The 19,987-nt window shown below is 45.8% G+C and overlaps 1 protein-coding gene across 4 annotated transcripts; it reads left to right on the top strand.

The window, feature by feature from the left end:
• Positions 1–1,307: 1,307 nt before the first annotated feature.
• ABRACL (ABRA C-terminal like) lies at positions 1,308–6,195 on the top strand. 4 transcript variants are annotated; one of them, XM_075413930.1, is made up of 3 exons: positions 1,308–1,519; positions 4,423–4,489; positions 5,652–6,195. In XM_075413930.1, the coding sequence occupies exons 1-3, from the start codon at positions 1,505–1,507 to the stop codon at positions 5,834–5,836; spliced, it is 267 nt and encodes an 88-aa protein (XP_075270045.1). In that variant the 5' UTR covers positions 1,308–1,504; the 3' UTR covers positions 5,837–6,195. The 4 variants fall into 4 exon arrangements, with proteins under 4 accessions (XP_075270045.1, XP_075270048.1, XP_075270046.1 ...); XM_075413933.1 differs by lacking the exon at positions 1,308–1,519 and adding an exon at positions 1,600–1,818; XM_075413931.1 differs by lacking the exon at positions 1,308–1,519 and adding an exon at positions 1,973–2,091.
• The last annotated feature ends 13,792 nt before the right edge of the window (positions 6,196–19,987 follow it).

The raw sequence follows: 19,987 nt of genomic DNA, 5'->3' as shown, positions 1-19,987 counted from the left end.
CACTTGGTCCTGATGCTGCCCAGCTCATTTTCATACTTCGGCAGCATCGCTGTTCCCTTAATTGTCATGGTAACAGATGGTTTTGGTTACTTAATTACCTAGAACTATTTTAACATTACATGATGAGGAAGGGCCATGAAAGAAGCAGTTACGAAAACATACCTTGTTTCGATGATCTCCTGATGTGTTCCTGGGGACCAATACTTGTGGACCTAACACTTTCTTTTCAAAAGACAGATTTTTGAACAAAAATTTGTACTTCCTCAAAAAAAAGGGTTAGAAGAAAAATAAGATATGGAATTACAGATTTTTGTTCATCTTTCTCAGATGTACAATTGATCTGCTTCTTACAAATTAGGGGCTATGATTCAAAACAGACTTAGAATTTATAACATAGATATAATAATAATAATACCTTTGGTCTGAAAAGTCCCAAACTATTACTCAATCAAGCATAAATTATCCATAATAACAATCACATTATGCAAAGCAAGGGCCTACATTATTTGTGCAAATCTAATAGTGTTCTGATGATTAGGAAATCTGGAGTATGTGCATGATACAACCAAAAGCATGTTGTTAGCAATAAAAACAGAAAATAAGCACTTTTATTCTACACTGCTAAATAACTGGAATATTTGTCGTATTTGCTAACATACTAATTAGATTCTTTTTTAAAAGGTTTATCTCAGGTTTTCCTTAAAAGTCTATCCTTTTTACTGTCGTATTTAGCACTGTGTTGGCCAACAAAAGGAAGGTATTTGGAAAAGCAGTATGCCTTAATATAAGCACAGATGTCATCATGCACAGAGCATCAGTGCTACACGTTTCTGAGAATTCACCACTGTCTTTTGATTCAATTCAGACAGATTTAAATTTCATTAATTTCGTTGTCAACTTGGGAATGTAGCCCTTTCAATCTCAACTTGTTTTCCTAACTATCAGGGTTTGTTTTTTGAAAAGAGCACCCCTTACTGGTATTAAATACAGCTAATCTGTTTGGGAAAATGTTTTGATATGCTATCACCTGCTGAATACATAGCTCCTTGAGCAGAAAGCAGCATGGTGTTTTTTTCTAACAAACCAAAGATTCTGTTACTGATAATCAGTGATTATTCTAAGGAAAAGTTAATCTCTTAACAAAGACACCGACATCAGAAAAAACCCTCAGAAAAGGAAAGGTCTTGGGCTCTGGCTATACGTCCCTGGAGTGATAAGCACGTGATCTCCTTGGCGTAATTTCCACTACGCAAATCAATTTATCTAGCTGCAGGTTCTGCCAAAGGAGCCCTAGCAGGGCTCGCCGCGGCAGCTTAAGGTGCCGTTAGCCGTTTGTCCACCCTCACACCAGGGACGGGAGGATGCAGTAAGGGACCAGACCCAGCTGGCACAGCTCGCAGTCTGGGGAGGTATCTCGGCTTCACCTCCAGAAGCTGATGGATGCAAGTGCGAGCTGCAAGGGCTGGAAATAGCTTCTTGTACCGACTGTGCTGTAAGGGCAGTCATGCCTGAGGAGGAGGTGGGAGAGACAGCTTTTTTGTATTATTTTTTCGGTGTGAGCCTTGCCTCCGAGCAGCAGGTTGGCGGCAGCCCCCGTGCCGGAGGAGCTCACGCAGCCCCGGTTTGAGTGGCTGTGTCCTCCGGAGCAGACGCGAGCACTGCTGCGAGGGGAAGACGCGGCCGGACAGACGAGAGCGTTAGCGAATACCAAGACACAAGACGGGGGGGGGAAAGTTGCATTCTCTCCATAGTGTGAGAGTGCCGGGACTGTGGCGCTGAATCAAAAATTAGATAAACCGCAGCGCGACTTTATCGAAGGTAAAGGGTATTAACCTCGCTCGTCTGCTTTCTCTGGGAAGCGAACCGGGTCTCTAGGAGAGAAAGGCCGCGGGGAGGGGCACCCGGGCAGGGCAGGGCGGCTCCCGCCGCAGCCAGCGACGGCGGAACCCAAAATGGCCGCGGGCGGGGCGGCGCGGAGCTCAGCGCCGGGAGGGGGCCTGGCCCCCGAGGCGGAGGCCGGGTCACCGTCGCCCGCCCCCTCGCCCTGCGCCCGCCTTCCGCCGCCTGCCCTGAGAAGCGCGGCGGCGGCAGGTGAGTGGTGGGGAGCGGCGTTGGGGGGGGCCGTCCTTTCCTTCCCTTCCCTCCGCTCCGGGGAGGGAGAGGCGCTGCCCCCCGCCCGGCCGGGGCCCGTTTGCCGGTGGGCCCTGCGGGGGTGGCGGTGGCAGCCCCGGCGGAGCCCGGGGAGGGGCGGTGCGGGTCCTGCCCGGGGGTGCCGCGGCGGGAAGGGGGCCGCGCTCCGCCTCGCAGCGCGGGCCCGCTCGGAGCCATCTTCTCAGGTATTGGCCGTGCGTGCGGCGGGAGCGGCCGGTGGCGGTTGCGCTGAGGAACGGCTGGGTGGATTTCCAGAGGGTGAAGGGAGGTTTGGTCTCCGCGCTACGTGCTGAAAACCCATGCGGCTTCCTTCCCGCGGGGTGCTGGCGGCAGAAACCCTGGAGTTTAATAGCCGGCCCGCGCTTCTGGGATAGCTGGCGTGCCGGGCGTGTGGCGCGATGAAGCGGGTGCCGAGGTGTGCCCAAGGTGCCCGAAATCCCTGCTTCCTTGCTCCGGGCGCAGCCGCGGTTCGCGGATCTCAAGAGCGTTGCAGAATAATGTAGATTTGTTTGTTTGTTTGTTTTATTTCTAAATGTTGCTATTTAAATTGGCAGCGTCTGTGTACGAGGGAGAAGAATTTTAAATTAACGTGAATTCAAAGAGTTAAAGTAAAAAAGCCTTCAAAGTTAAAAGAACCCCGTTAAAGAGAAGCCCATCATGCCACTGTAGTGACCGACACTAAAACTGGCACTCTGACAAGTGAATAATGGTAACATAAGCTTTATGGTAGGTGGCTTGTGTTTTCCTCGGTGACTTGTGGAAACACCTGTAGTGCTCAGTCGAACAAAATCTAGAAGTTTGTAGACGTCGTCCGGGGCGGATAAAACCCTGCCACCGTGCCGTGTTGCGGTGGGCTGCGTGGCCGTGTTGCCCGCTCGGCCGTCGGTGCCGCCCTGCCCTAGGGGCGAGGCTGGGGTTTGATGGGGCTTGAGCGGAGCCCATGCTGGTACTAAGCTTGCTTGGTTTTGCGTGTTTAAAAAGAGAGATTTTTTTGCAAGTGAATTTGGGATCTGAAAATCAGACGCTGTTACAGAGGTTTTTTGCTTCTTGGATAAATCGTGGGGGGCCAGGAGGTGGAACTGCATCACTCTTACCGCTTTTAATTCAATCAAGAAGGAAAGAAGGGGAAGCCCTTCTCTTAGGAAGAGTTGTGATGCATCCAGATGTCAATTTTTTAACTCCACTTCCTTACTGGATCGGTGCAGAAATCCTGGTTTCTTGAACAGTAGAGGGTCTCAGTGCTCACTGAGCCGCTTTCAGGCAGCGCTCAGCCCCAGAAGCTCTCTCTATAGCTTTTGTTCCAGGCTGCATCGTTAGCACCTGTGGAAGCTGCATCTGAGGCTTTGCTGTGTCTGTGGGGTCTGGTTTCATGTGCTTGCCTTGATCCCAGGTTTTGCTTAAGGAGTTTCACCTCTAAAGTTTTCATTGTGTTGATGCCGCTTTGCGTAGCATAGATTCCAGAACTCTTTTCAGATGCCTGCAGTTATTAACCACGGATGCTTTGGAGCCAGGTGGTGTTTTGTGTGACTCTTGCCATCTACGAAGTTGCCTGTGGTTGAACTGTTGCAAGGCATTGGTGCACAGTGGTGAAAATCACCATGTTTCACAGTGGAGAGGCGCACGGGGTATGTTTGGCGGTGTAGTAGTTCCTCGGGATCCCTGTGAATGGAAGTAAATGTTGGCCTTCTTAGGACACATCCATGGTTTGTCTCTCGTTCAGTTCCACTCTGGGCAGCAGATGTGCGGTAGCTGCTGTGACCAGCTGGGTGTCTGTGGTATCTTGCCAGGAAAAGTGGAAAGCTGCGGTATGGTTTGAAAAAACGAACAGGCTGAGGCTGTATCCCATGTCCCAGGGGGGAATGTAAAGGAAGATGTTCACTTTTTATTCAGGGCATTGATAGAAACTTGCAGAGCCCCTGAAGACCTGTGATGTTACCAGGGTGCTCTGATTTTGTGACAGCCTGAGCTCATTCTTCAAAACAAACGACTCCTCCCAGGGACCATCCCACATCTTTCATATTTTCAGATTAGTCCCTTATATTTGTGTTTAGAATGTACCGAGGTTGTAGTTTCTGTTCACTTCCCTTCAGGTGTGGAGGCTCTTTATCCATTCAGGACTGAAATCTCAGATTATCCTGTATCCATGTGTCTCAGGGCTGATGGGTTTTACAAAGTGCTGTGGCGTTCCTGATGAAGTGAGAACGGGCCAGCATGCCGCAAAGGATTTACAGGTCTCCTAATAACTTTGTCAAAATTTATTTTGCTTTTTAGACCACAATGAATGTGGAACATGAAATTAGCCTCTTAGTTGAGGAGATTCGGCGGCTGGGAACCAGAAGTAAGTATTGTAATAATTCTGACCGTACTGACATAGTGGTGTTACACATACATGTATGTGTATGACTTACATGTCATACAGATGTAGTCGTGTTATATCAACCTATGAACCTGGCAAATTTAATTAAGCAGGCTCAGGTAATTTGCTTATATACTTAATGTTGGACTGTATGGTATTTCCTGCGTCCCGTCCTTTAAAGTAGTTCTGTTACGAAGTTACACTTTTAAGCCTCTGCAGAACAGAGGATGTAGGCCTGAAATCTTGCTCCCACTAAAATGAACTGCAAAATTACCCTATTCTTTAGACATCTAATACTCGCTACAGCCATCAAAGAAGAAAGTTGCACCTTTTCCTTCCACTTCCTTCCTTGGTAAAATCTGAACTTCAGAATTCGTGTGCTTCAATTCTGTTCATCATAGTATTATTTGGAAGGAATTGATCTGTATGCCTAAAACTAATCCAGGAGTTACAGGTGTAGTCCCAGCCTTCCTTACACTTGCTTAGAAGGTAGCCTTTTCTCTTAAGATCATTTTTCATTGTTAAAATGCCTCTTTTTTACAAAGACTTCGGCAATTTGTGGATGTGCTATCTGCTCATATGTTTCAGTTCTGATGCAATTTCATTCGGTTCCATTTATTTTTCAAAACCTAAATGGAGACATACGTCTCACGTTTTGTATGACTGCATCTGCCTTTTAGGAATAACCTAGCTAACCTTAACATGTATTTTACAGTTCTTGCTTTGTGTGAGAAACGAATTCATGTTGCAGCTTTTTCAATGTGAACCTTAAATATTAGTAAGTGAAAAAAATTATTTGAAAAAAATAATTTTAACATTTTAATTATTTAAAACTAATTTCCTCCTTAGGCTTTGAAGAGGTTGAATAGCGTGTGCTGGTCATAGGTTTCAGAAAGTCATCAGTAAAAATATACATAGCAGATATGTGGTCCTTGATACGAGTCGCTGGAAGAAAGGGAAAGTGATTGTAGGCAGGAGTTCTGCTTACCTTTTGTTGTCAGCAGTCATAATCTGTTCACCAGTAAACTGGGAAACACCATGGGGTTTACTTTCAGCATTTTGACCACGGGTCACGTTGTTTCCCTGATAATCTCCTAAATGGAAGAAAATCTGCATATGTTTTCATGTTACCTCTTTGATTTAGATGCTGATGGACAAGTGAGCGTGAAATTTGGTGTGCTCTTTGCTGATGAAAAGTGTGCCAACCTCTTTGAAGCCCTAGTGGGAACTCTTAAAGCTGCAAAACGACGGAAGATTGTCGCTTATCAAGGGGAGCTGCTTTTACAAGGTGTTCATGACAACGTTGATATCATGCTACTGCAGGACTGATGCAGTGTTTCAGCTATGCATTAATGGAATTGTTTGAGACAGTGACTTGCAACATCCTCTGAATAAGGCTGATCATTCCAGGGTGTTTTGATGTATTTTCTGTATCTTTGTAGTCAAAAGGAAACTGTCCTGTTTTGGAAAACATTCCCTTTTGTAATTTTCCTAAAATGGTACTGTATGTGACTGAGGTAAAAGATGCCAGATCTCTCTTTTTAAAAAAAAAAACACGACAAACTCAGGTAATGCTCTCAGATGTCTGGTGGTTATTTTTAACATGTGAAGAAGGGGACTGGTAATTTAATGTTTACAAATCAAAATGGGCCATGAAAGTATGAAATAAAAGTACATACTTAAATTTATGCAATTCTTCTTGCTGTTGTTTCTCTTTTTATTTGCAATGTGAAATGAAAGCAAACTGAATTCCTGTAAGGAAAGTAGTTAAGTAACTGTACAGAAAGCACAACGAGATAGAAGTAATTTTGCAGCATGATTCAGTTGAAGAATGACCGTCCTCCAGAGTGACCAGATTGTGCACAGAAAGCCACGAATGATAGATGTACTTCATTCATCTCTGGCAGTGTGATATGCTTTTATTTTTTTGTCCTCTAGACTTTTGAAGGAAGTGGACGAGGAGCTCCCTGAATGCTTTCATGCAGTGCTAGCCAGAAGATGGTACAGCAGCTTCAGGTTGTGATTATTTTGCTCACAGAAATCGTACTTCCTCTAAATTGCACCAGGCAGGAAGTGGGAGAGGAGAAAAAGAAGAAAAAAAAAAAAAAGCCATTTTGATTGTTTTCTAGCTTACTGCTAATTCTTGCAGGTGAAAATGCTCCCTCCAGCAGGGAGAAAGAGTTGCTGCATGGGGAAAGCAGCAGTGGGTAAGCAAACCACTTGCTACTCTGTGCTTCCATGCTGCAGCTCTTAAATTTGCAGGATGGGTGAATTTCCCTTTACTTAGTAGCCTATTACAAGTGCAAAATGCTTGAAAAGTGTCTCCTTAGTTCCAGATGCAGGAAATACATGCACAGTTATGGAATCTCTACAAAGCTGTGTAATTCCAGCTGCTGCCCCTTTCATCTTTGTGTGCTCTGCTTTGTGCAACAGGAGGACAACTTAAATCCCGTGAGCAAACAGATCTGGGCTGCCTCTGCCTGAGCCAGCCCCAGAATCTGGAGAGCAGGGGAGTGATACGCAGGGGAACTTGAGCTGTCTGGGTGCAGGCCAGCTGGAGTGGAGAAGCAGAGCCGGAGCTCGGCACGGCGTAGTGGCTACAGTGCCCTTTCACTCCAATGCTGCCGTTCTGCTGCCAGACTGGGGCTGGCGAGCGCCTGCACCCCTGCGCCCCACGCGTGGAAACAAGGGGGACCGAGACCCAGGCCTTCTGCACGAGGTGTGAGACCAGGCGGCTCTGCGCTACTGCGTAACCACAGTTGTTTTTTTCTCTGCCTCTGTTTTGTTGGCAGACAGAGTTGTTGTGTGGGTTCAAAGGGCAGCCTGAGTACGCTGTCAGATGCCGAGCGCTCTGTGATCGCCCGAGATGCTGGTTGTGGTGCGGGAGGGCACCAGCCTGCCCCAGCCAGGACAAGGTTCTCTGTCCGTGGTCACGACAGCTCTCTCAGCACTGAAGGGGCCTCCATCTTGAAAATTTGGGTAACAGTAAATTGAAGGCACAGTGCTGGGTTGGAGCTGAAACGGAACTGTGAAGAGACTTTTATGTCGCTCTCATTTTGGATTTATCCTCTTAATGGTGCTAATAAATGTATTCAGGGCTTCTGGGAACACCATGTAGCAAGAGACAGAGAAACTTGACACTAAAACAAATCTGTAACAACCAGAGAGAAGTGTGATTGTGTACTGCCTGGGGGAATTTAAACAGTTGGAAAGCCTTTGCTAAGGTGACACAGCATGAACTAGTGAATACCACAGGACTGGACTTACGGCTCCGTATCAAAACACTAACCATTAATTATATCTTTGTATCACCTCCACGTGGTATAGAACAGTCCTAAAGGTTTGGTCTACACCCTGCAGCATAATTCATGTTTGGTATTGCCTGAAAATCTTCTGTCTGATAATTGTATGATGGGAATCGTGGTTTCAAGGACTTCAAAAAGATAAAAAAGCCCAACATGCATTTCTTTTGGAAGCTGACAAAGTCAATAATTTTGCAAAATTCATGTTCTTGTTCATGCGCTTCTCAAGCAAATATGGGACATTTGGTCTGTAATGGATATTTTTTTCTGATGTAAGAAAGTGATTCATTCCAAAGCCAGCCACGAAGGGTAGAACTAAACACGAACAAATCAATTTGAAGGAAAAGGAACCCCTGGATGAAAAAATACATTTCAGTGCTCTGACAGCTATTTGGAACAGGTGACCTGACTAGGTTGAAGAATACGAATTTGGTGACCCAGTGACGTATTTAAGGCTGAATACCTTTCAGGACAAAAGTCAGTATGACATACTTTGTTTTGCAACCCAAAAGATGATGGCATATGCCAAAATACTCTGGGATTGGTTTTTTTTTTTCTGCTTCCCTACAGACCAGTCCATTTTTACTCTGGAAACTGTCCGTTAAGCTTAAGAAGAAGACCCAAACTCTCCCCTTTGGTGCGTTTATTATGCACCAGAGAAAAAGACAAGGACAAAAGAGCTGCCTTGTGCTCTCCAATACATGCAGAAGGATCCAAGTCAAGACTGTTAATGTTAAAGCTGATGCTAAAAACCAACAGTCTCCCTTTACTCAAAGGTCCAGCAGCCATACCAACTTAGATATCCTAAGGATTTGATTTTCAAGGCAACATATCTTCAGCGTTTCAGTCTGAAATGGTGTTCTTAAAGAAAACAGCAGATTGAAGAATTGCTCCAGTGCAATGATTTCAAGGAATCTGTATAGTCAATATTTCCAGGTACTCCTTTCTTTAAAAAAGAAGCTGAATGGGTTAGTTGAGGATGAGTGCTTGAACAGTGTTTGTAGAAAGCCAGTGTATTTAAGATCTAGTTACATAAACTGCGTAATGTGAAATTGTTCTGATAGAGTTTTCCTGAGAGTGGCAGTTCAGTTTAGTTCCGCCACTCTGAGTGCGGCTTTAGCCACAAATGCACTGTAGATGCATATTTAAGCAGCCGAAGCTAGTCTGCTGGCAGGTGTTTTGAATAACGCACCAGAAGCAGCACTACCTTGCGGTGTAGCCTAGATGTCATCGCAGATTATGCTTATATCTGCCAGAGCACCTGAGCAACTCGGGGAGGTTAAATGCCAGGCTGGTACCTGGGGAGGGAGTAGGGCGATCTGCAAATGCACTCCAGAATCTTGTCAGGTCAGATCCAGATCAAACCTCCTTTCAGAGAGATGCTCAGAGTCAGACCCGGGCATTTTCCAGTATAGCATTTTCACAAATAAAGCAGCGTTATGTCCATGACCTTGCTCCTTTTTGGAGCTTGTTCCTGCACAAACACTGCAAGCTGAGTGACACTAAGAGTCTTAAGGCCACCTTGCCATGCTTAAAGCTGTTCCCCAGAGAGGACAGTGATACATACCGTGCATTTGTATATGCATATTATGCATACATATCGATACAACATGTAATGAAAAACTGACTATTTTTTCCCAGTGGGGAAACACTCAGTAAATGACAATTATGTTTGAATGGGAATATAGCGAGCTGCATTTTCTGGTCTTTGCTAAGTCTGCTAAATGCTACAGAAGATCACCTTAGAGTAATCGAGAGTTTATGTCTTGCAGAATTAGGTCTTTTGTGAAGCTTTGATGAGAGAGAAGACGTTATTGCCAGGTCTTTATTAGTCAAGAGCCCTTGGTCTGTCTCTGTGGCTAATGTTCTAAAAAGCTTCCTTTATAAAGTTGTGCTTTGGAACACAGTATGATTTTCTTGAAAATCTGCTTCCGGTTTTCTGAGAAAAAAAAAATAGACATAAAGGCCACAGCAGTTGAAGACACCATTGTTCAGCAGGAGTTCAGCACAATGTAACAGCTGCCACACAAGTCAAAATCCAAAGATGGAAATAATTGCATTATAGGTACCTTCGGTGGCATTTGAGTACCTGAAGTCAAGTCTGTGATTGAGAACATCTGCAAGGTACTCAGGTAGCTCCAAGTCCACAGGCATCTAAGGTTTGATTGGAAAACTTTACTGGGAACCTAAAATCGTGTGAGCCTCCGTATACCCAGAGGCACTGCTCAACACCAAAGCGCTTGTCCCAGACTGCTGTCCACAGGGGATCAGCACACACACCTGAACTCCCCCAGGATCTGTTCTGGCAAGCGGGGGCACTGAGTAGTCCTCAGCCCTGTAGAGAAATGTCTGGAATTTTTTTCCTAAGAGAGCTTTTGTTGTCTTGGTGAATGGTTCTGGCTTGAAGGGGGGGCACAGGTTGCTGCTAGGCCCTGCGTGCTTACCCCCTGCATGGCACGGGGCGTGCTGAAAAACATGGCAGCAGATGGAGAGAAGCCACCGGGTAACAAACGGTGCCTCGGGCTCCTTGGGGAGCTGGTCTGTGCTTCTGTGTCAGCAACGCCGAGGCTGAACGGTTTGCTCGCAGCCAAGAGCGGGATTCCCCAGCCTGTGTCTCACTCTGTGTGGTGGAAAGCAGCGTGCGCTGCCTGTGCTGACATGTGTCTGCTATTGCACTGAAGCAAGGCGGCCAGCTGGCCCGGTAGCGGGGAGCTGCCGGAGTGGGACTTCTCAGAATTGTTTTCTTCTCTATAAACACACTGGGCAGTTTATAGAATCACAGGATATCTCAAGTTGGAAGGGACCCGTAAGTTTGTAGCACACATCAGCTTGGTTCCCTCTCAGATACCTTGCACAGTGAGAAAAAGCGCTCCCGGTCGTGCTTGGGACCCCACTCATCACAGGTGTGCACCCCGGTAAGGGTCCGGACAGCTTTGTTGGCGTTACTGAACACATCTGGTCTTAGAAGTATAACAGTGTGCGGCCTGGAAAACGAAGGGTTAAAAATGCCACAGTCCCACTGTCTTCACAAAGTTTAGGCCTGTACCCAGCGTGCTTCCCTTACGTTATTAAACCCGCCAGAGACAGCAGCAGGCTTTGCACCCGGGTGCCCGAGCCAGACCATCCCCGGCACAGCCCAGAGCTGAGTGCTGGCAGGACGGGGCGGTGGGTGAAAGCCCGGGGCGAAACACGCCCTGGCCAGCTGCAGAAGGGAAAGCGAAAGCCATTCGCTCCAGCAGAAGCAAGAGGAAGTGAACAGTGTAAACAGCGCAAAGCAAATGATGCCGTGCGTTCTTGTCTTGCTGTAACTCAGACTGCTAATAAGCATGCAAGCACATATTCTAAATTGCTATGTTGATGATCTCCATTTTAAACAAAAAAAGAAACATCACTGAAGCTGTCTAGAAAAGTCCTGACTCGAGCCGTACCTTGCAAGCTGCATGTGTTGCTGTCAAGTCTCATGACGCTCTCCTTTAAATTTAAGAAACAGAACTAATCATGATTGCATTATTAGTTATAGACGACGGCAATAATCTTGGCCAGTTAATGGTATCTTGAGGGTAAAATGCAGACAGTTGGCATTTTATCTATTTATAGTCATTTTTAAAATGGCAGTGCCATCCCTTCACTCCCACTCTACCTCTCCCACACACACTCAAGATTTTATGAGTCAGGCTGCGAAAACATCGAGAGGCTGATGTAAAGATGAAGTTTTGGAAAGTTCTTTTATAAAGAATGCTTGAGATGCTTTTTCTTTGCCTTCCTTTATTCTGGCTGCAATTGGGTCGTATTTCCAAGCCACTGTCTGCAGTACAAGGGCAAGTTTTTTTATTAAATCTAAAATCTGAGTGTATTCTATGGTTAAGGTGAGGCCACAAGAGAAATACATTTTTCTGCATCAAATTTCTGAGAATGCTTTTGCATTTCATAGGACCTGTACTTTTGCGAATGTTTAGGAATCAGTGGGGCAGTTCACACACGATCAAGCTACATATATGGCCGTGGCTATAGAAGCAAGGGGGCAATCAGTGTAAAGATCACAGGTCCCATCACTGAACTCACTATTTCTGCACGTTCCCATCCCCAGCACAGGTAAGTTGGTGAGCCATTCGGGCATAATGTCATGATCTGACAGAGCACTGGAACAGGTTGCCCAGGGAGGTTGTGGAGTCTCCTTCTCTGGAGATATTCAAAACCTGCCTGGACGCGGTCCTGTGCAGCCTGCTGTAGGTGACCCTGCTTTGGCAGGGGGGTTGGACTAGGTGATCCCCAGAGGTCCCTTCCAACCCCAGCCATCCTGTGATTCTGTGATCTTGTGGCTTCATGACCACAGTAGTTAGTGACATCATACCATTGACCAGATGGTGCCAAGGCCACAGCTTGGACACAGAATCGTATTCTAGATTTGTCTCGTGAGAGAGGTTTACATTACCGTTTCAACCCATCAACGTTATAGTTTAAAAAAATGCACCTGGCATGAGCTGTGTTTCAGGTTTAAAGGTTCATGGGGCTGGTAGAGGTGTGAAGGCTGCTGGGCGACCTGGTGCCCCAGCTGCGGGAAGGCAGCAATCCTGGGAGAGAAGCCCAGGCTGAAACACCCAAGGGTCTCTGCCCTCGCTGGGGAAAGTAAAGTGTGAGTCTATGTCTCTGTAACAGCAACAGTCCATTTTACAGGTCTCTATTTTTTGTTTGATTTTACATCTCTAGGATAAACATTTAAATTAAACAGAATTCTATCCCTCCTTGCTCTCTTCCATTCCCTAAAGCCCAAGCAGCATGACCCTGCTCATTATATTGCAGAATATCTCCATCTTTGCATAATGGGTAGGCGAAATAACATTTTGAGAGGTCTTAGCTCATAAATCCTAGAAAAACCTCTTGCAAAGGCAGCTGATCACAGAGCCCATCCCTGTGGCTTTCCAGGTAGCACTGGAGCTTTTTGGTGGAAATTCTCTAGAGTAGATTGTTTCTCTGAATTTGTCCATGCATGTTATGTACCACTAACGTAGTCCTGACGGGAACATCCACTTTTCTGATGTAATGGTGCAAATGATAGTATCTTCTAAACTTAGATACAGTAGCTTTCCAAGTAATTTTTTCTTGTCAAAGTTTGTTTCCCACAAATACAGCAAAAAGTTTTTTAAAAAAATCCATATAAGACATGGTTTTTCACCAGGCGTGGTGGTAAGGTGAGAGAGAGAGAGATGGAGAGAGACAGAGAGATGGTGCAGGGCTCTTTCTGGATTTCAGTAGGAAAGGCCCAACAACAAATAGATTAATAAAATAGCCATTTTAATAAGAAAGAATAAAGAGAGGAACATAGATACTTTGTAATATTTATGTCCCTTCAGACGCTGGGCACCCCACTTTTGCGCAGCATTGGACAGGCCCCAGGTGGATTTTCCCATGGCAGATCCCTGCAAGGAGAGATTCTTCCTTTTTGGTCCTTCAAGGTATTAAATAATTGAATAAAAACAGCTCTATTCCTAAAGGATGTTTGCATGAGACCTTCTCGCTGCGGTTTCAGATAAAGGCAAGGCCAGGTGGTAGACACGATGGCCGGTGCCCAGCTGGAGCTGCCCATGGGCTTCTCTGTTATAGCAAGGTGGCCGGGCTTGTCCCACCGGCGAGGGCTCTGTGCAGCCCAACATGGGCTGAAGGCCACGCTGGATGTGCGGGCACAGCCCAACGCAGGCTGAAGGCTGTGCTGGACTTGTGGGCACAGCACAGCACGGGCCTGGGGCTGCTCAGGTTTGCTGTGACGTGGGTGACTGACTCCTTGATGCACAGCAGTCAGGTTCACTACCCAGATGCTGTCAAATCTTTAGTTTATTCCTTCTAACAAGCTGCTAAGGAGCTCCTTCGCTCACGTCCGAAATGAAGTCATGTAACGTACTGGCAGTAATGGGAAGAAAAATTGGGGAAGTACTTTCTGTTGTGGTTTTTAAGCACAGTAACTGGTCTTTCAGAAAACTTGGGTGTTTCACATGTTGGAGTGGAGCTTAAAAACTGTCCCAAGGGAAATTTTGCCAAATGCAAATTTTCTGTTGTGGAAGAACTATATCATATTACACAGAGTTAGGATATTAGTAGGTACCTAACCCTACTGAGTGTCATGTCCTCTTTCTGCGCCTTCCTGTTCTTACAAAGACTTGATCTCTTCTGTTTTTTCAAGGCTGCCAGGCACTCTAATGTTGGCCCGTGCTATACGGACCTGCACGCTTCTCTTCCGCCCTGTCGGGTCCGAACAGTAGATTCACTGTCCGTGAAGCAGACTGAGGGAACAGTGGTTACGGCTGGGGAGGAAGCCTGCAGCAGCGGCAGGGACATGACTAAGTTTTATTTTGTAATATTCACTTGTAATATTTCACTGTTCCAAAAGACCTGCTCTCTCCTGCAGTCTCCTGCCTTTGCTCTTTGCAGAAGTTTCATTTTCTACATGGTGAAGCAAATGAAGCAAGGAGCCTCATTGCTTCCCGATCTTGCTTCTTTTTCCTATCGCTGTTCGCACCATATGACAAGATCCCTGTGGAAAAGAAAAAAAAAAAAGAAAAGAACATTTAATTAAATGTTATCTCCCATTGCACATAAACACGGAACAGAATTAAGGCTTCATGGAAGGTGTTATTTATAATTCTAGAGTGCTTAACCTCAGTCTAGAGCATATTATGTAAATGCTGTATGTAAGAGCATATATACACATTGATAAGCATATCTCCCTATTGATAGGCATTTATATATACAAGTCCTCCATGAGGAAGGTGGATAAGCAGAGCCTCGCGCTGGATCCATGTATGAGTTGTTCCTGGTAGCACATTCCATCCTCGCCCTTCAGCAGGCCTCATGCTCAGTTAGTTTGGCAGGATCTTGGCGGTGCAAATGCAGATGGCAGAAGGACCGCGGCAACCTGAAAAAAGCTGTTTGTCGTCCACGCTCAAATGGGGCTCCATGGAAGGCAGACAGAGCGCTTGTTGCCACTCCCCTACAGACGTGCAAAGGCTTGCTGCGAAGCTGAGGTGGCAACCGAGTTCCTCCAGAAAAGGTCAGATATCTTTTGCAATAGCAAATATTAATCAAGGTAAATATGCAGCTCCTCACAACCTGTGCATACCATTCCAGTTTACTCTCTCATACCATTCTTACTGCTGAACTAAGTCATGGCAAAAGGCAGGAAAACTGCTTCAGAAGAATGATTTTGGTATGCTTAGAAATTGGGTAAACTTAGAAATATATTTCATTCTTTTATCTGTGACTACACAATGGCTGTTAGAAGTGAGTGTAATGTTTAAAAGCATCCCATCTGACCCAGTGTCACTAGTCACATCTTACTGAGCATCACCAATTGGCAACTGTTTGTTCCTAAATCCTTTTTAGAACTTTCCTTTCTCAAAATTTCGTATTAGCATGGTACTAGGTCTCAGACAGTGCAGGTCCAGCGTGAATAATACATAAACTGGATGCAAGCTGTGTTTTCCCTCCAATCCTCAAGACTGCCTGTGAGCAAGGTTAGAGGACAAGATCATAGAATCATAGAATCATTAAGGTTGGAAAAGACCTCTAAGATCAACAAGTCCAACCATCAATCCAACATCATCATGCCTGCTAAACCATGTCCTGAAGTGCCATGTCTACTTATTTTTTGAACACCTCCAGGGATGGTGACTCCACCACTTCCCTGGGCAGCCTGTTCCAGTGTCTGATCGCTCTTTCAGTAAAGGAATTTTTCCTAATATTTAATCTAAACCTCCCCTGATGCAACTTGCGGCCATTTCCTCTTGTTTTGGTGCCTGTTACTTGGGAGAAGAGACTGACACCCACCTCGCTACAACCTCCTTTCAGGTAGTTGTAGGGAGCAGTAAGGTCTCCCCTCAGCCTCCTCTTCTCCAGACCGAACAGCCCCAGTTCCCTCAGCCTTTCCTCATAGGACTTGTTCTCTAGACCCCTCACCAGCCTCATTGCCCTTCTCTGGACACGCTCCAGCACCTCAATGTCCTTCTTGTAGTGAGGGGCCCAAAACTCAACACAGTACTCAAGGTGCAGCCTCACCAGTGCCGAGTCCAGGGGCACGATCCCCTCCCTACTCCTGCTGCCCACATCGTTCCTGAGACAAGCCAGCATGCCGTTGGCCTTCTTGGCCACCTGGGCACACTGCTGGCTCACGTTCAGCCGGCTGTCGACCAGCACCCCAAGATCCTTTTCCGCTGGGCAGCTTTCCCGCCACTCTTCCCCAAGCCTGTAGCACTGCATGGGGTTGTGACCGAAGTGCAGGACCCATCATTTGGCCTAGCTGAACCTCACACAGTTGGCCTTGGCCTGTCCAGATCCCTCTGCAGAGCCTTCCTACCCTCAAGCAGATCGACACTCCCGCCCAACTTGGTGTCATCTGCAAGATGGTAGATGATGCAAGATGGTAGAGATTACAATGTTTTCATACTCTCCAGCTGATGTTGCTTGTAGGAATAAAGCTGCTACACTTCCATTCATTTTCTACTTCCATTTTATGCAACTGCCACAATTTTGTGGGGTGCCCTTCATTTTGCCGTCTTTTTCTGTTTATTATAGCCTGGCAATTTCATGGAAGCAAGACCATTGTCTCTCCAACTTCTTTCTCCTTGCAGAAAAAAGCATGCATCCACTGTGGTTTTGCACCTCACAAAGACTGCAAAATGATGCACAATTATTACTAGATCAGAAAAGGTGTTTTATGCTCAGTTTGCACAACAGCAGATGATTACACCGAGTGCAAACTGCTGTACAATTACGCCCGGTGTTTCAAAATCTATGCAGAGCTGGGAAGGATAAGTTTTACTGGAAATTTTCCAGCAGAAAGTATTTGATCTTGCAGCTTGTACTTTGATGTTTGTTGAACATGTCTCAATCAGAGCTGTAGGACTGGGCTCAGCATATTCAAAGTGGTTTGAATCTTTCAAGATCACATCTTTTTTCCATTTCCAAACCTGATGGTCTCAAATCGTCACATTCCACCATAGCTGAAGTGATTTATATGTCTTAGCAGCACTGCAAACTGCAGTATTCTAACCTGGAACTCACCCACAAGGTATTAATGCTCCCCAATGATTTCAAATCACTTTGCGCTCTATAAAAAGGGCTATGTGATTAACACCCTTAAGAATCCTTATGTTTGGCAAAGATTTACATTTAAATCCTAGGCATGTAGAAAGCCAGGCTGATACAAACCACAAGATGTATTATTTTGTACATTCAAATGTGAAAGGTGTTTTCCAAGCTTTTTGCTCTATCATTTGGCAAAACAAGTCAGAGTCTGTAAAATTCCTCTCTGCCCCTTAACTTCAGCAATTTCTAGTATAAAAGAAAAGAAAGCTGGTGGGATTTTTTGGCATAAAATACAAACTCTGCCAGTATTGTATTATGCTTACCTAAACTGTATACTGTCTCTGTTTGTCGGTATCCTTTCTTCTCTCCTTTTCCTTCTCCCCTTTTTCTTCTCCACGGGCTGTACAGAATCACCTGTTCAGCACAAGGTATTGTTTATATAGCCAAGGGGGTGGGTCTGAGACCATACAAAGCAGATCCAAAGCTGCATTCAGGGACTGAGTAACCCCACTGGATTTCTCCCTCCTCCTCCTTTTCTATGATCTGGCAAAATGAGGGGCATAGAGTAAGAGCATGTGAGGTTGGATCAGTGGGTGTTGGGGTGTTGGCTGGAGGTAGATGGACCTTCCAGATTTTTTGCCAATGGATACAAAGGTATTTGCACAGGTGGGGTAAGAATTTCCAGTGTGGAAATTCTCCTGTTTTCATTTTTTTTTTTTTTTTTTAATGCAGAACAGGGTGTCCTTTTACGTTCCAGAAAGAAAAGGGCAGAGCTTATTGCCTTCCCTAACCAGCAAGCACAAAATCTGTCCCCTCTATCCTTGTGCATATAAACACAACCTTCACTCATGCTGTTTCTGTCTGGAGATGGACTCCTCCAGCCAGGTTCAAATCCGTGTCTCTTCTTCATACTCCTTTTCCTCTACACACTTTTGTTTTCCCATGCAGCTGGAGTCCCCACTGGTATATGTAACCTCAGAACTATGGGGAGCTCTAATTGCTGCTGCTGGGCCAGCGACTTCAGCCTCTGAACCCTTCTTTCCTATTCTTCCAGCATCCTAATACAATGTCTTCCTTGAGACTAGTCTCTTGAATTTGAATCAGCAGAGTTTTGCCGCTGGGCTATTAATGTTCATAGAGACCTACTCCTTGATATTAGCACTCCCGGATGTGAATGCCCGAATCTATGTGTCTGCCTTATCCCATCAAGCTGGGGCTAAATTCTGCTGTCAGCACATCACTGACACATCACTACAGTCAATCCCATTCAGGGGTATAATGGAAGAGCAACATCAGCTACGTACAATACTTGCAGTACAAACAGCAAAGCTTTTTTGATAGAAGGATTCCTGCCTGAGTGTGTGGCCAGGGGATCCAGCACCAACCTCAAGAGAGCAAAGAAGCTGAACCACGTAGTTCTTTTCTAGCACAGAGAATTACTGATGTGTTAGTAGGGTGAATCAACTGTCAGCTCCCCTAAGAACTCGGTTAGGCCAAGCATCTTGTTTTCTCTGCTAAGTTTGATGTTGTGTTTTTTTTAATTATTTATTGGTTACAGTTTCTTTCTTTGTTCTGTTGTGAGAGGAAGGGGTTGCAAGCTGAACAATACCTGTGTGCTTATTTCAATACAGGCAGTCTCATGGGCCTACAAGCAGTGAGTCTATAGGATGAGCTGAGTTAGAACAACAGGAGCAAGAAGTTTGTGCTGGTCTGCCTTTGAAAAGGACAGTGTCAGCTGTGGGACCTGCGAAGCATCTACCATGATGCCTCTGAGTTGAAGGAAAGTCTAGGCTATTGGTTTTATTTTTTAATGAGAAGCTTTTAATCTGCACCTGTGTTTGTATGCACACATACAAAATGTTGAAAATTAAATGGAAATGAAACATTAGCTGGTCTTCAAAGCTTGTCACTGTTATTTTTCGTGCCTGCCATTTTGCTACTGTAGAAGAAACCAGAAGCCCCTAGAACTACTGCATGGGGCTCCTTGAGACTCCAGTTCCTCTCAACAAATAAAGAACAAGTTACAAGAAGCCAAAAGTTAGGAAACGCAACATGCTTGTGGCGAAGAGCAGTGTCCTGCTGCCCAGCATGGTCCATGGGATGTGAGGACAGGCTGGCTGCTGCCTTTCCCTGTTCCCGAGGAGCCGGCTCAAGTCTGACTCTGCAAGAAGTTGGTTTTTTTGCCTGAGCGAAGCAGGATGAAAGCAAACTGGGGAGTTTGGATACCTGTTCCCGGTCCTGGCACTGGCCGCAGCTCTGTCTGTGACAGCATGATGGCTCATTTTTCCTGTATGTAACATGAGTGTAGTCACATTTACTTACTCGGCAAGGTGAAATGATGATTAATTGGTCTTTGTTTTTACAGTCTGATGTACAGAGTGCTATCAGTTGCAATGTGTGCCTATATCCCCCTGAGCGGGCCGTCTTCGGGCTGCTCCTAGCAGCATGAGCATGAACCCCAGCAGAAGGGTCTGCTTTCATAGAATTAGGGAATCACAGAATCACAGAGTGTTTTGGGCCTGAAGAGGCTTTTAAAGGTCATCTAGTCCACCCTCCCTGCAATGAGCAGGGACATCTTCAAGCAGGTCAGGTTGGTCAGAGCCCCGTCCAACCTGGCCTTGAATGTTTCCAGGGAGGGGGCATCTACCACCTCTCTGGGCAACCTGGTCCAGTGTTTCACCACCCTCATTGTAAAAAATTGCTTCCTTACATCCAGTCTGAATCTACCCTCTTTTAGTTTAAAACCATTACCCCTTGTCCTGTCACTATAGGCCCTGCTAAAAAGCTTGTCCCTATCTTTCTTATAATCCCCCTTCAAATACTGAAAGGCTGCAGTAAGGTCTCCCTGGAGCCTTCTCTTCTCCAGGCTGAGCAGCCCCGACTGTCTCAGCCTTTCCTTGTAGGAGAGGTACTCCATCCCTCTGACCATTTTTGTGGCCCTCCTCTGGCCCTGCTCCAGCAGCTCCATGTCCTTCTTGTGCTGGGGGCTCCAGAGCTGGACGCAGGACTCCAGGTTGGGTCATACCAGAGCAGAGTAGAGGGGTGGAATCACCTCCCACGACCTGCTGGCCATGCTGCTTGTGATGCAGCCCAGGATATGGTT

This window comes from Opisthocomus hoazin, chromosome 2 (genome assembly GCF_030867145.1).
Source record: "Opisthocomus hoazin isolate bOpiHoa1 chromosome 2, bOpiHoa1.hap1, whole genome shotgun sequence".
NCBI classification, from domain to species: domain Eukaryota; kingdom Metazoa; phylum Chordata; class Aves; order Opisthocomiformes; family Opisthocomidae; genus Opisthocomus; species Opisthocomus hoazin.
Note: the sequence above shows the minus strand (reverse complement) of the source record. Positions and strands in the feature narration are given on the sequence as shown.